Source organism: Drosophila takahashii, chromosome 3R, assembly GCF_030179915.1.
Source record: "Drosophila takahashii strain IR98-3 E-12201 chromosome 3R, DtakHiC1v2, whole genome shotgun sequence".
Classification (NCBI taxonomy): Eukaryota; Metazoa; Arthropoda; class Insecta; order Diptera; family Drosophilidae; genus Drosophila; species Drosophila takahashii.
Window position 1 is genome coordinate 26410909 of NC_091681.1, and position 15562 is coordinate 26426470.

A 15562-nucleotide genomic window follows, 5' to 3' on the forward strand; every position below is an offset into this window, starting at 1 on the left:
TCGTAGAGATTAAGGGTATATAGATCGTGCATGAAAAAGTATACAGAAAAGGTTGTAGAACACAAAATATGTGAGTAGGATATACAATGTGTTAGGATATACAAAGATAAATTTTAAATCAGTTATGTTCCTATAAATTTGTACACTATTTAAAATAATTTTTATAATTTCAAATTACATCGATAATTTTTTAAGATACCAAGAGGAGTAGATAGCTTAAAGTCTTTACACTGGGCTATAGTTCTGCAACCTTCCTTTTTTGTAATTCCTTCATGCTTGGCTACCAGTGTCCCTGGCCAGGACTCAGAGGCAGAGGGCCAATTATGCACACAGGCCCCGCTGGTCATTAAGGTCAATGTGCAAGAATTCATTTTACAGCCTGCAAATGGAGTAAATGTTAAAGGACAGCTCGACAGTGGCATTGGCATAATGAAAATCATGCTGATTTTCCCTGGAATTTTCCATGCAGTCGACAAAGATATCGTCCGATATGCAAACAACTCCCGAAGGTAATGAATTACGCACAGCTGGCTGGCATGTAGAAAAAGAATGAAAACAATTTTATTTTATTCGCCTCGCGAGAGATTTACAAGGAACCGAATCCTTGCCTCGAATTCCACGGACTTTTCTCCGGCTTTCTTCCGTACTTTTTCCCTCTTCCCTTCCCACAAAGGGACTGTTGGGAAAGCCGCAAATTATGTGCCATTATTCTTAAGGGCACAGCCGCATGAAATGTGACCCAAATAAGATATAAAAAATTTTTGAGTGCCTTGTTAGGCTATGTTGGAAATGCTGGCAAACGCTTGTAAAACACCATCTCCAGAGCGGGACAGAACTATTGGCCAGGCCGAGGGATAGAGCGAGAGAGAGAAGGATTCACTGCCTTGGCGCCTTGAGTTATGCTACGCATTTGTTGACAAACGACTCTGAAATGGGCGGTCATAAAGTTGCCGGAAATTGGCGTTGATTGTTTGGTAATTAATAAAAGTTGGCGAGCAAACAAGAAAATTGCCTAAGTAAGTGAAGGTCGCGCAAAACTCAGGCCCAAGATCCATAAATCTAGAAAAACGTTTGTCTTAAACATTAAAGACTGCTGGAAATGATTTATAATACACCATTTTAGTTGCGCCCCTCTATTGGCATTTTTGGCTTACCATTAAAATTCAGTTACGATCTGCCTCAGTTTTGGGCTTACAAATGGCCAAACCGTTTTTGTTATAATATTTTCAATTTAGTAATATTCGTTTGCATAACTGCCCCATCGAAATCCCACCATAATCTATCAAGCTTTCGATGGTTGAAAAAACATTTATAAATCATTTACGCGCCAAATATAACAATCAGTTGTCGAGAAACATGAACAAAAACAAGGCGAGGCTGGGGCTTTTGTTGTCAGATATTTTAAATACTCTTGAATTATATTGCATTTCTATTATTGAGTTTTAGATTTCATGAAGAGTATTTGAACAGTTTACCAGTTTATTAAGATGGTATAAAATCATTTTTTTATATTTAAGGTTGTACAAATATTTTAAAATAAATCTTAAACAAAATTTAAATTCGTAGTAAACCTAAAAAAAGAAAGTAAAAAACAAGAAAGGAAGCTAGCTTCGGCAAGCCGAAGCTTGTATACCCTTGCAGATCATTCTATTAATTTACAAATCGCAAAAATGTTAAATTTCTTATTATTTCACATTAATTTTTCGATCGTTTCTATCACAGCTATATGATATAGTAGTTCGATCTTTTAAAAATTAAAATCGAAATTCGGAAATATTTCAAAATAGTCATATCCCAGAGTAGAAGGAACTGTAATAAAAACCAACAAAGATATAATTTTTTTCCCATTAATTTCCATTTAATTTTTCGACCGTTCCTATGGCAGCTATATGATATACTGATCCGATTTAAAAAACAAAAAAACCGAAATTCAGAAATATATAAAAAAAATTGTTCCCAAGAGTAGAAGGTAAAATTTCAAAAAACACCGGAGCTAGAATTTTTTTACGTTTTTTTTTTTTGATCCTTCCTATGGGAGCTATAAGATATAGTTGTCCGATCCGTTTGGTTCCGACATATATACTACCTGCAATAGAAATACGACTTTTACGAAAGTTTCATCCCGATAGCTTTAAAACTGAGAGACTAGTTTGCGTAGAAACGGACGGACAGACGGACAGACGGACATGGCTAGATCGACTCGTCTAGTGATGCTGATCAAGAATATATATACTTTATGGGGTCGGAAACGTCTCCTTCACTGCGTTGCAAACTTCTGACTGAAATCATAATACCCTCTGCAAGGGTATAAATATATTTTTTTGAAACTGATATAGACAAACTAGTGAGCCCAAATACTAATAACGATTGAAGGGTATTAAAAAAAATTGACCAGCTAAATTGAGTTTTCAGCATATTTGCATGGCATTTTAAGCATTTTGGCCGCAGGCGATCCCAGCACCGCGAAAACCAATGCCAAAAACAAACGCCTGCAACTGAAATGCAAGCAATTGCGGCGCATTTAAGCGCCGGATTATGTGTTATCAGTGTCGCCGTCGAGTCCGCTTTCGGACAATATTTCAATAATTTATTAAAATAAATACACTAAATTGGAATCCCCCGGCTTTGCGTTCGCGCGTAATTCCATCAGCGATTTTTTCACCTATGTTTTTCCGTTTCCCCTTGCTTTTCCAGAGCTCGTCGAGTGCGCGCTGCGCAATGTCAATTTAATAATCGAACCACCGGCGGTGCGACGGGGCCAACATGTGGTGCTGCGCTGCATGTACGACCTGGACGGGGCTCCACTGTACTCGGCCAAGTTCTATCGCGGCCAGCTGGAGTTCTACCGCTACACTCCCGGCGAGTTCCCCAACACGAAGGTCTTTCCCTTCCCCGGCATTCATGTGGATGTGAGTATATGTTTTAATTAAAAAGTGCCTATTAGGGGGGTTTTTGATTTTGGAACCGCATCGTGGGATATCCCAGATTATTTTGACATAATAAATTCATTTTATTCAGTGAAATTTTGGATTTTACAAATTTATTATAATAAATTAAATGCTTCGTCGGAATTTTTATTTATTTTTATTGGTTAGAAAGGAAGTTATAAATAAATTATCATATTTCCGTCAAGAACAAGAATAAAAAAGGATAAAAATTCCCCTCTGAAGGAACTCGAATTTTCCAGGAGAACAAATCGTTAAAGCATTTCGGCCCCGCAGGCTGCACTTTTTGCTGGTCAATCACTTCGGCTCAGCCAGTCGATGAGGAGGCAGTCAGAAAGGAGCCAACAACCGGACCCATCCGATCCGATCCAAAAGCTCCACTTTGATGTCCTTAATTGCGCGCACACTGCATTTATTTATATTGTATATTTTAAACTTTCCGCTCATGCATATTCAGTTTGGCAGTTTTATTGTTATTGGCGGTTATTCAAAAAATGCCAGGGGACACCTGGCTAGGACGCCAGGCCGCCAGGACACCAGGACGCCAGGATGCTGGAATGCCAGCTTTTGTGGGCGCTATCAACGCGCGGCTATCTGCGGCAAAAATTTCATTTAAATTTTTGCATGCTGCGTCTGAGTTTTGTCGCCCACCTGCAAAAACTGCAATCTGCCGAGCGAAGGAGGGCGTGGCTGGGAGACTGGGCGGTTGGGGGCCTGATGCTGAGGTCGGAGAATTGAGTCTCGGATGGGGTAATTCTACTTTGGCTAGATTATTGAAAAAGTTTATCCAGCCGACGGTAGTTGTAGTAGTAGTGTGGGTGCCTGCCACCAGGTCCTTGCAATTTCGTTGCTTCGATAAAGTTGCTCCGAATCTGGCTAAATATTTCATCAGGCTATTGAGTTTGTGCCAGCGAGTTTATCTTTAGTTTTTGTACTCTCCTTTTTATTTCATTTGGCTGTTTTTTTACTTTGTCGTCCAAAACTTTTACTTTACACAGCCGGAGGCAATTTTTTCTGTCCTTTTCCTCCTCTTCTGACTGGTGGCTGTTGGCTGTGTTTGTATTTGTTTGTTTTTTAAGCTGTTTTAATAAATTTAAGTGCATTTCTTTGTTGGACTCGATGTCAGATTGCGGACAGCTGAGCGATTGCAGGTGGGTGTCGATTTATCGTTTTTCCTAGTGCAGCATAACATTACAAAGTGCGAGAATACAAAGAACTTTATAGGTGGGTACTAAAATGTAGCTCGTCCTTAGAAGGTGCAAAATTACTTAATGATATTTTTATAATAAAATATAGATATAGATTAAATTCTAACTATGTTAACTTATGACAGAAGACTTATTGAGCAGTAAATAAGCATAATTTCATAGGTTTTTGTTGTAAATTTTTTTTTTATAGAACGGTTTTTTTCCATGGGTGCTCAGACTTGTTACTTATCCCGTGCTTAAATACTGGGTCTGCTCTTTTGCTCAACAGGTAAGCAGCTCTAATGCCACCCAGGTGCTGTTGCGCAACGTGGGATTCGGTCTCTCTGGCAACTTTTCATGCGAAGTGACCGCCGACGCACCGCTCTTCTCGACCGCCACCGCAGTGGACACCATGCAAGTTGTTGGTAAGTCTGACTCTAAGCTGATTCAACCAAATTGGCCTAAAGTGCGCTTAAAAGCTTTCAAAGGAGCGCAGAGTGTATCAGCTATATCGGGGCAGCCTTTGACATGGCTCGCCTTTGATCGTGGGGCAGCGTTCCGTGGCTGAATCCAGAATTCAGAACTGAGAATCTAGAGTACAGAATACAGAATCCTGTGGCCGCTTCTCGACCGGGAGGTAAAGTTTTTCGCTTCCTTGGCAATTTGTTTTTGGCCGGGCCCAAGGTCGCAGCAGCTGTTTCTGCTGGCTGCCAAAGTTTTGCTCTGAAAATTGCGTCATTAACAGGCCATTTCGTCTTTGCCAGATAAGCGGGTTTGGCGGCAATGAGGCGGTGGCTCGGTGGCTAGGAACCACCTTGGCTCCGTGGTTGTGGGCGGGGCTCCTGTCTGGGGTCATTTAGTAGTCTTACCTGTGCCCCACGCATTTCACGGCTTTATGCGCTTTAAATGAGCGTGGAGCGGCGCGCTCTGAATTACGAATTTAATCAGCGCGCCAGGGTCATGAAATCCAATGAGCACCAGTCCGTTTCGGCTTAACAATTATTTGCCTGCTGAGCAGCCGGCAGCTGCCGAAAGTGCTACACTAGAAGTTTAATTTTGCCATTAAACAGGCTTCAAAGAATTCTGAAATTAGTTGGAAAATTGTGCATTTCAGATATTAAGTAGAGAGATTTCACAATTGCACTCTCCAATTTATATCAATAAATTACCTTTTTAGATTTTTTAAATTACAGCCTCATTTTACCAAGAGTGCATGTTCTTAAAGGCACAACAATGGGGCATCCTCTTGTACGTTCTGAATTTTGTGTGTGTGTGTGTGTCGGTTCCTGCAGCCATATGGGGCGTATGCGTAAAGCGACCTAAATCGATGGCGCAGCTTCAGCGCTCGTCGGAGTTAATCTATCTATCCGCTTGGCCTCAAGCATTCGAGAAATGCGCTCCGACAGCTAAATTGTGCTTTAGTCGCTGATTTTTATGCCACTTGCTGGGCAGGATTTATCCACAGCCATTCCCATTCCTGAACCCCTTTCGAGGGTCCTTCCTTCCCTCGGAGGGAAGAAGGAAAGCCCGCTGTGTGTGCGTGTGTTTGATTGAGAGCTCGTCTGGGTTAATGGCTCACTGGCTGCTTGTTGCCCGGCATTAAACATTCAGATGTCTGCCGTTCTGGTTCTGGCCTGGCCTTTATTAGATTGCCATTGCCTTTGCCATCGCCACCGCCTTTTGCCCCCCGCCAGCTGTCTGCTTTATATTTAACGCCGCATTTAGCCCATTTAATTGGCCGCTTTTGCGTAACTAGCATCTGGGGATTAAAGCCTTTGATCGCGTATTTGTGTATTTGCTTTAAATTCATGAGGCCGCGCTCAAGGACGCCTCGCAACTGATTAAAGTTTCATTACAAGCTGCGGCATTTAATTGGTTGCTCTCTGGCCCTCTGTCCTTGGTCCTTGGGACCTACATACATACATCAATGCTGGATAAGCCAGTTGGGAACTGACACACTGACAGCCCCAGCCGAACCAGCCTCAAATCTCGGGCTTTGGCGGTTATGCCCCCGACTCGGTGGTAGGTGGTATCTATATCTTGCGGGCTGTAAGTTCGTTTGGCTGTGTTTTCGGCTGTGGGCTTCTGCGGCTTAGGCCTAATGTCGTCGACACTAAAACCCCAATAACTTGCCGGCTAAACAATAAATTACTGTAGCCAACAGCAGGCAGAAGCAGCCATGGACACCATATTGTTGGTACACAAAGGGAAAATCCTAACCCAAACAAGAGAGAACGCTATAGTCGGGTGCCCAGACTATCAGATACCCGTTACTCAGCTAAAGGGAAGCGAAGGAGATGGAGATACTTTGATCCGCCGTAACTTTTTAACGAATGGTCCGATTAAAAAAATTTCTTCTACATTTCGATAGGTATTAAGAAACACAATAAAACTGCATTTTTACTTTTCCAAAATATTGAAATTTTTAAAAGCGTATATAAGCGATTGTGGGCGTTAAAGGGGGCGTGGCACCCTTTTGAAACAAACTTGCGCTGCGTAGGAACTCCTAGAATCTGCATGCAAAATGTCAGTCTTCTAGCTTTTATAGTTTCCGAGATCTCAGCGTTCATACAGACAGACAGACGGACAGACAGACGGACAGACGGACAGACGGACAGACGGACAGACGGACAGACGGACAGACGGACATGGCTAGATCGACTCGGCTAGTGATCCTGATCAAGAATATATATACTTTATAGGGTCGGAAACGCTTCCTTCTACCTGTTACATACTTTTGCACGAATCTAATATACCCTTTTACTCTACGAGTAACGGGTATAAAAACCTCACAATGAAAACAAAGCACTTTTTTTACTAACAAAACAAAGTCTTGAAGAAAAACTCTTCTTAAATAATATATAATTAACATCGAACAGCGGTAAAATAAAGTTGTATTTATTTGTTTGTTTTTGTTAAATTTAATTTATTATATTTATAAGAAATATATCTTACACTAATTCTTTCCCTATTTAATGGCAAATATTTTTTCTCTATGCAGTTCTCTGTATTTGTTGGGTAAATCAGATTTTCTTGGCTTTAACGACTGACAGTCATCTCATCTGCGTAAACTTACGCTTTAATTTCATCGATTCAGCGCATAGTTTTTCCCACTTTTCCGTTTTTCCCGATGGCCGCCTGATGTTTTATGCATCAAGTTCTGAGTCAGTCGGCCGCTTTTAGCCAGGTTTAGTTGTGCGCACTCATTCGCTTATGCAGCCGCTTCGTCCTTGGTGTAAATAACTCTGAGGTTTAATCGTGTGTTAATGAGCTCAAGTGGCAATCAGATTGCGGCCCAAGGATCCAGCGAGGAGCCCACCGAAAGGCGGTTGAAGGCAAGCCAGCGTCTCGACGTCGGCGTGGCACATAAAATAAACACTTTGTCCTTGCGGGGCGGGCAATACGAGGCATTCAGCCGCCGTCAAGGACATCAGGGGGTGGCGGCTGGTGGAACTGGGCGGGCGGCAGGGGGTGGCTCGGACCCAAAAGTTATGCTAATTCGGGCTTTCATTAAGTCACAGACCCGCCGCCCATCTTCTTCGGCTGGCACGAGTCAAAAGTTTATAGTTGGCAAACATTTGGGCAGCCTTAAGTTTAATAACTTAATGACACGAGTCAAGGCTAAAACCAAGTGCAAAGTAGGCTGGTCAGCTGCTAAATTAAGCCCGAAAAGGACGGAATTACACTGGGCTCTGAAAGAACTAACACATTTTTTTAAGGAATAATGCTAATATTTTATAAAGAATATTTACTTGCCAGAAAGGATAATTTATAAATATTGTTGAAATTGTTTTGGTGAAATACTCTTAATATAAATAGATTTGCTAGACCACAAAAAATTCCCTAGATAATTTTTAAAAGTCTTTTGGTATATGGAACAAAATATTGCTGTCAAATGGAGTACTATCCCTGCATTTTGTCCAAAGTACACTATTTTTTTAACAGTGTGTACTCTCAGACTGACCCTCATTAGGGGGAATTTGACGGCGGAGTCTCAAAGGCAAAGCCGAAGCAAAAGCCCGGCCAAGAGGCATTCGATGCTGGCCCGCAAAAAGGTCAAAATCTGCAAGGCAAAAAGCGCAGGCGACAGAGACAGGAGGATGGGGATTAGGAAGCGAGCCACACAGAGACCCAGAAAGCTGAAAGTTGCCTCGAGGCGGGAAAAAGAGCAAAGTTGCCGCCGCCTTTGTCATGGAAATTACTTTCTTCATTAGTTACTTTGTTGCTCTCTCCGGGTCCTGTGGTAGTAGTAGTAGTTGCCTGGCTGTTCCCATCCTGGCTCCATCCCGGTTGACTTAATTAAAAAGTTAGGCGTGGCGAGAGCCAGGATCTTCGTCTTGCGGTTGTGATTGAAGGGTTCGCCGGGCTTCCGCCTCCACTTATGCGCCTATTAATGTGTTTTGTGTCAGTCGGGTCAGCTAATTGAATTGTCTCAGCTCAAGGTTTTCCCATTTTCCAAAAGGAGAAATATCAAATTTGTCATCTGCATTTTTTTGGAAAATCTCATAAATCGGAATATCAATGGAATTTTAAAATTGACTTTATGAAAGTATGCTTTGAATGCCAATCACTTATACTTAGTTCGGTTTAAGGATAAAATGTTGACTGTTTTGTTCTGTTAATAACATAAGCTTACAATCCACATCAATTTTGGGGTAGATTAAAAAATGGTCCCTAATTTTTACACTTTTTATAATGGGTTTCATTATTTTGACTCAACGCTGTATAATATTCCAGGGCTATTTTAAGCATTGTTTTGATACCTTTTCTGAAAAAATATAATGAAAAAAAGGTAATTTTTTTATTGTTTTTCGTTTATATTCGACAACGAATATATTTTTCTAAACGTATAATCTATAGTGCTAGAAAAATAAAAATGTAACAAAATTTATTAACCGTTTCGATGACGTTTTCCCTATTTTTCAGAGCTGCCCGAGAAGCATCCGCAGCTTTTCACGGAACACACGCGCTACGAGCCCGGCGATGTCCTGCGGGCCAATTGCAGCACTCCCCCGTCGCGTCCGCGGGCAGAACTCACATTTAGCATCAACAACATGGTGGTGAGTACTTTCGCCTCGGCTCCGCAATCACTCCAATGAAATATTACCGACCTGGCTGGACGGTCTGCTTCAATTTATTTCATGTTCCCGGGGAGAGTGGAACACAAATCTGACAGCGGGTCAGCGGCTATTTTGTGTTCAAAGCCGAGCAGATCCTTTGAAGTGCTTGTCTATTCTGCTGAGAAATGAACATGAAAATGGGCTAGGACAAGACTTTAATCAAAAGGGTTCTGCTCCGTTTTCTTTCTTTTTTGATTTTCTGTTGGGTTTTTTGTTTTGCGAGCATTTGCCTTGGGGGCTCGTCCATCCGTCAACGTGGCGTATGCGCAATTTCACAGCCTGCCAGCGTAAGGATTGTCATGTGTATTAACAATGCATATGAGGAGGCAAGGCGGCCGCATCTGTGGCCCGAAAGCCCGTTTTGTCATTTAGTTACTGTGAAGTACAGATTTCTATGCGGTCGCAAGCAGAACCCCATATCCATTGTCGCCTGCCAGTGCTGTCGCAATTTTTTAGCCAAAAAAGTCTATTTTTAATTGTTACTTAAAGCTACCAAAAGATATTTTTATAATAGAACAATTTATTTAATTTTTTGGCCGATTGCGATGGAAAATGTGATAAAATTAATATTTTTAAATTTAGTAGTGGTGAACACCGAGTGCCATACTCATCCTATGTAGAATAATGCTTTGTAATACTATTTTTCCGGGCTAGAAGATAGCTATTACTAGCTATTATGCCAACGCTGAGGATCGAGGGCCGTCGCAGCTGTGAGCTGGCTCCTTCCGAAACTCTCATGGCTGTCATTCCTTGTGGATTTTCACTCTTGGTTTGCTGTCGTGCTGCCATTGTTGTCCTGCGAGCTGTTCCATTGCAATTTTATGAATATGCATGCCACATGTTTGCTCCCCTTTATTTTCCTGCTTATAATTTCGACACAGGCCCCGATGTCAAGAGCAGTTCAGGTTCAGAATCGGTCAAGGCGAATCCCCTGCCTTTCGCTCTATTTGCGCTTGAAAAGGGTTGTGTCTGGGCCAGAGCCACTTGAAACTAAGGAGTCTGTGGACCCTGAATCCACGTGCTTAACAGGTTCTCCACGTTTTTTTCTCCTTCTCCATTCAACGGCAAGTGCAGCTGCATAATCCTCCCTAGCTTGATTTTCGAGCTGCTTGCTATGCTGGAGATGAGTTCTGCTGAGCGGTTGGCCAAATTGTTTATGGCTGGGTTTTAGTTTAGGATGAATGCATAATTTTCTATCGCACAAGCTTCTGATTGGTTTGCGGTTGGGAAAATATTATGCGGGTGGAAAAACCAACCAAGCCGGTGCGTGTGTGGACTGCCTGGGATTTAAGTTCATATCGTTATCACCGAGTAAAGGTCGGGGCCATGCACTACAATAAAAGGAAAACTAAACCACAAAATGCAAGCAGAAAGTATTTATAAATATTTCGAAATAAAATTCTTTTAAGGTAGCTCTCTCTATTGTATCTATATAAAGTCTGTTGGACAGCAACGCCTGTTTCTGGATGCTGATTTTATTAGCTCAAATCCCCTTTAAGGCAGCGCTCTCTATTAGTCTTAAAAAGGCTGTGCTGTTGTCAATGCCGTTGAAAAATGGTTGCCACATTCCAGAAGCGCACTTGGCAATCTCGCATTAAACATGATAAATGAATTCAAATCATTTGCACCGCAATAACTCGCAGCCGGAACGAAGGGGAATTTCTGGGGGAGAATATTCAAACGGGTTGTGTTGCCTGGAAATGAAATGATAGCTTATCGGCAATGCCTCTCCAAATGCCAATGATGCTGTGCGGTGGGGCTGTTGCGGGTTACAGGGGCGCTACAGGGGGTCTTGGGTTGAGGGGTGCCAAAGGGGTCCACAGGGGGCAGGGCACAAGGGGCACAGGGGGCTGCAAGGACATCGAGAACTTTTGGCAATGGCAGCCAATGGCTGAGAGACAACAAACAGTAAGCAAACGTGGCAGACATTGACTAAAATTGAGTAGAAAACGATACCGCAGGAGGAAGATATATTACAATTGCCGATCACAGGAAACAAATGAATATTTCATGCTGTGCAAATCAACAAGGAGGGGATGGTGTGGGTGCTGGGTGTGTTTTCCGCCCACGCACACACTCAGGCACTTCCGACATTTCCTGCAAAGTTTACGTTAAAAGGTGCGCCGGCAAGGAGCCACAACTTTCTGTTGACAAAAGTTTTTGCGGTGAAATGCCACAGGAGTAATTTGCAAGAGGTCCGGACCCAAAACTCCCCCCCGCTCAAAGCCCTGAGAACCATTCGAACACATAAACAGCAGAGGTCAAGATTATAACTAAGGAATAACCAAGAAAATTGAAGGAAATAGATAATCATAATAGATAAGAATAGATCAGATAATATTTAAATATTTCAAAAAAATTGGGGAAATATAATTAATTAAAATTACATTAAATATTTCGTAGAAAAGCTAAAATATATTTGTGTGCCTTTCAAGATTTTCCTATTTTATTTCCCAAAATGCTTGTTTCTATTTTTGTGGCCCCATGTGTGACTTAACATTCACCCCGGTGACATATGTGCCTTCGGTTTAAGACTGCTGCTATGGCTCCATTTCGGGCTCCTGGCTGTTTCCGCCCTGGGGCCCAGGCATTAATCATTCCGCATGTAAATTGCCAATTAATAACTGCTGCATGTCATTTGGCGTCGGCTTAAAAATGCCACGCAGAATTTGCCATCATCAGGGTTGAACGAACCGTCGGAAGAACGTCGGAATCTTGCAGGGCGCTTGCCAAAGTTCTAGGCGCATTCGCATTAATGAAGACAAATAGCACTTGAGCCCTGCCAAATTTAGCGGAAAATTGAAAAAAGCTTCGGAGCCAGCAGTTGGCAGCTCCTCGATGCCATAGTTTTTGCTCTGCCCTGCCCTATATGCCATACCTCCGAGCACTCTTGGCAGCCAGTAAACCAGCTACCAGTTACCCGTTACCAGTAACCATTCGCAGAGATATTGCAGTGCTATCCACAATTTATTTGTTATTGATACGCTGGCATTGCATCGCACACACAAAGACCCATACATATATATATATATATATAGGGCGGAGGGACAAATTGTGCACTATATTGGATGAAATATAAAATATATTTATTGTATTTTTGCATCGTCTGGGAGGGCGGAGCCAGCAGGGTTTCGGTTGAACGAACGCATGGAAATTTATGCCTGCAAACCAAGTGGCACGGGGGAACAAAATTGGTAAAAACCAAAATTTCAGATATTATTCAGTCTTGTTACCAGATAAATAAGTAAAACTAATAGAGGGCAGCTCTTAAATTCTTATTCGAGTTTTGCATTTTCAAGCACCAAATCAGTTTCACATTGAATATTTATATCAAATGCATAACATAAATACGAGAAAAATACATAAGTGTGCATTCGTTGGAGAACAATTGAAAGAAATATTTTATAGTTAAATGTAGTGGAGAAATGGATTAAGAAGAACTTTAAAAACCTATTTATTATTACTACCTTACTTCTTATTAAATTACTTATTTACAAATTTAACCCTAGCTCAGATAATTCTCTTCTAGAGATAAAGTTTTTTTGTTATATGCCTAACTGCCTACAATAATACCCCAAATTCTTTCATGAGCTTGGGAAACGTCATACAAATAAACAAAATATTTCATAACTTCCAGTCAGCCTTAAAATATATATAAGGAGAACAATTCAGGGCTTAAATCGAAGTCCAAGCGATTCAAAGCTTTTCCCACATTAGAAATTAAAGTGCTTTAGTTTCTCTTGGGTTCTAATCTGAATTCTGTGACCTTCCTGCAAAGGTATACATAAGTTTTCATAAATGAATACCTTGCTGCGAAAACTTCTCTGAACAAAAAATGTCCCAAATGCGCTCATATTTCAGCAATAAATAAAATAAAGCAAAAAGCGGATTACTTGAATGGGTTCCATAGCGAAACCCGGGCGATCCGGAGCGTCTCATAAAGTAGCTTTATTTCTGGCTTATCTCGGACCCACTCTCCATTAGTTTTGACAATTTCAAAAAAGTGCTGCTAAGCTGCAACACGAAGTGCAACCATGGCCGAAATTCACACATAAGTTTTGGGCCTGAATTCTTCAGAGACAATTATTAAAAATATATGAGAGGGAGAGAAGACCGGGCTAAAAAAATAAAGAAAACTGGCAAGAAAAATACGGAAATGGAGGGAGAACTTGTGCTTCTACTGCTTAAACATCTGCTTTTTGGCATGCACATGCGTATGGGGAAAAATTATTTATCAAAGCGCAAATCCTTTTGCACACACAGAGGAAAGAGACTTGGCGATGCAGATGGAGATGGAGATGGCGAGTGGCAGATTCTCCTATGGCAACAATTTTACAGTGAATTGCACTAAATAACTGCCATTAAGCATAAAAGCTGTTCTCGCATGAAGGAGCTGCTGGCAGCATTTAAGCCAAATGCAAGTTTAAGCATCTTAGAGCTGGCGCAAATAAAGTGGACTTACGCAGCGAGGACATGGACGTGGCCCTGGCTAGGATATAGAAACAGATCCGGATGCGGATGGGGATGCGGACCAATACGGATGCTGGCCAAATGAATGGCAGAAATGGCGCATAAGAAATACAGTTCCAAACAGCAGGCAAACGGAAGCGCCGAACCAAAGGCTCAGAAAAGCTGGCGAGGCCTGCACACAACTGGCTCGAACTTTCGTCAAATGCGTCACAGTTTTGGCCTCTTTCGTTTTTTAGCCAGGCTATGTCGAATGTCCAATGTCCCAAGTTCCATGTCGAGAGTCCCATGTCCTGGCGGCAGTCCTTGCAGCCACTAATGTGTGCAATTGTGTGGGCTTCAGGATCCTTCTTTTTTATGATCACTCTGTACTTGGAGGGTATATAGTTTATAAGCCAAACGGTTTCAAACAAAATCTTTAGTATTAATATAAATTCAAGGATTTTAGTAGAGAATGGAGCCTCGCTTAACATTTCATTAATTGAATAAAAACAAATAAAATATTAGAAAAGTCCCCAAAAACCCTCAAAAGGATAGTACAGATTTTGAATTTTTCAAGCACTTTCGCTTGGCTTTTATTTGAGTTGGGTTGTTTTTGAAGGGCATGTTTCCGTCCAGCCAAAGTTTCCAACTCATTTTTCCATCCTTTTGTGTGTTTGTGTTGTGCTCAGACGCCGCTGCTTTTTGCTGCATTGCATTAACACAGATAAAGTTCCTTGATACATAATTTCCATGCATACAGAAGTGTCTCCCAGCACATGTGGCAAATCCCCTGACTACCCGATACTCCCCCTAAAACACCCACTACCCCTCACCCCGCCGCCACTGCTCTTTGGCAAACTGTGCCAACTTGCAAATGGCGACAAGATGCTGGCTGGCAAAAGTTTTTTCCTTCTGCTCGGTCCGTCCAAACGGCCAAAAGGAGAAGTACAAACAAAAGTATTACGAGCGTGAGGGCTAAACGTTGCCAAATGCTGGAGCCTCTCCTCGCCACAGCCCCCAACCCCCTCGAGCGCCTTAAAATATGCAAATGCATTTGCGAGCGTAAAATAAACAGGCGCAGTCTAAAATTATAATCCCCTTGTACGCTTCGTCCGGCACTGAGAAAACACTTGCCTTTAAATCATGATAAGACTTTCAAAGCCAACGAAAAAAAGCATTAAAGAATAGTTAGTAGTTTATTTATTTTAAATACCATTTTTTGCCAGAATCAAATAATTATTTGACTTTGTTGTAGTATTTATTCAAGGCTTCAGTGAAAAAACAATATTTTCAAATTATAAAAATATGAAATTGTGTCTTGATTTTAAGTGTAAGACCTTAAACACCAAATCCTAAGCCGTTTTGAATAAATTAAACTTATATGCGAAATATTCTTTTGTTTTGTTATTAAGAATTTTACAGCGACAAAGCAGCTTGAAATATTTAACTTTGAATATTCAGAATTCTTCATTCAGAAACATCTCCTCTTGTAAAATATCTTTTAAATATATTTTTTTTAATTTAAAAATTATTATTTCTAATAGATAACCAATGTGGACACCCAGTATATACGCACCGTCGATAATCTGATTGCCTCGCGGATCTCGCTGAAGCTGCAACTGCAGGGCGTTCACTTCTCCAGCGCGAATCCGGCCATCTACAACAGCGGCTACGGTCTGAACTCGGTCTACGGCCATGGCGGTCCGGTCTATGCTCCAAATCCGAATCCGGGAGGATTAGTCCTGCGCTGCTCGGCGCATGTCGGGGATCTGTACGACCAGTACAAGGAAATCGAGCTGGGCACACCGCAAAAGGATCCGATACCGGCACGTGGTAAGTTGGCTGGGCCAGCCGATGGCCG

General features: G+C 41.7%; 1 protein-coding gene across 3 annotated transcripts in view; it reads left to right on the forward strand.

The window, feature by feature from the left end:
* beat-IIa (beaten path IIa) overlaps positions 1-15562 on the forward strand; it is a 48972-nt gene that overhangs the window by 32810 nt on the left and 600 nt on the right. For all 3 annotated transcript variants that reach the window (XM_044394035.2, XM_070216870.1, XM_017139901.3), the window contains 4 exons: positions 2695-2909; positions 4422-4557; positions 9059-9192; positions 15246-15534. In XM_044394035.2, coding sequence (XP_044249970.1) covers positions 2695-2909; positions 4422-4557; positions 9059-9192; positions 15246-15534 — 774 coding nt within the window. The remainder of the gene's footprint in view (positions 1-2694; positions 2910-4421; positions 4558-9058; positions 9193-15245; positions 15535-15562) is intronic.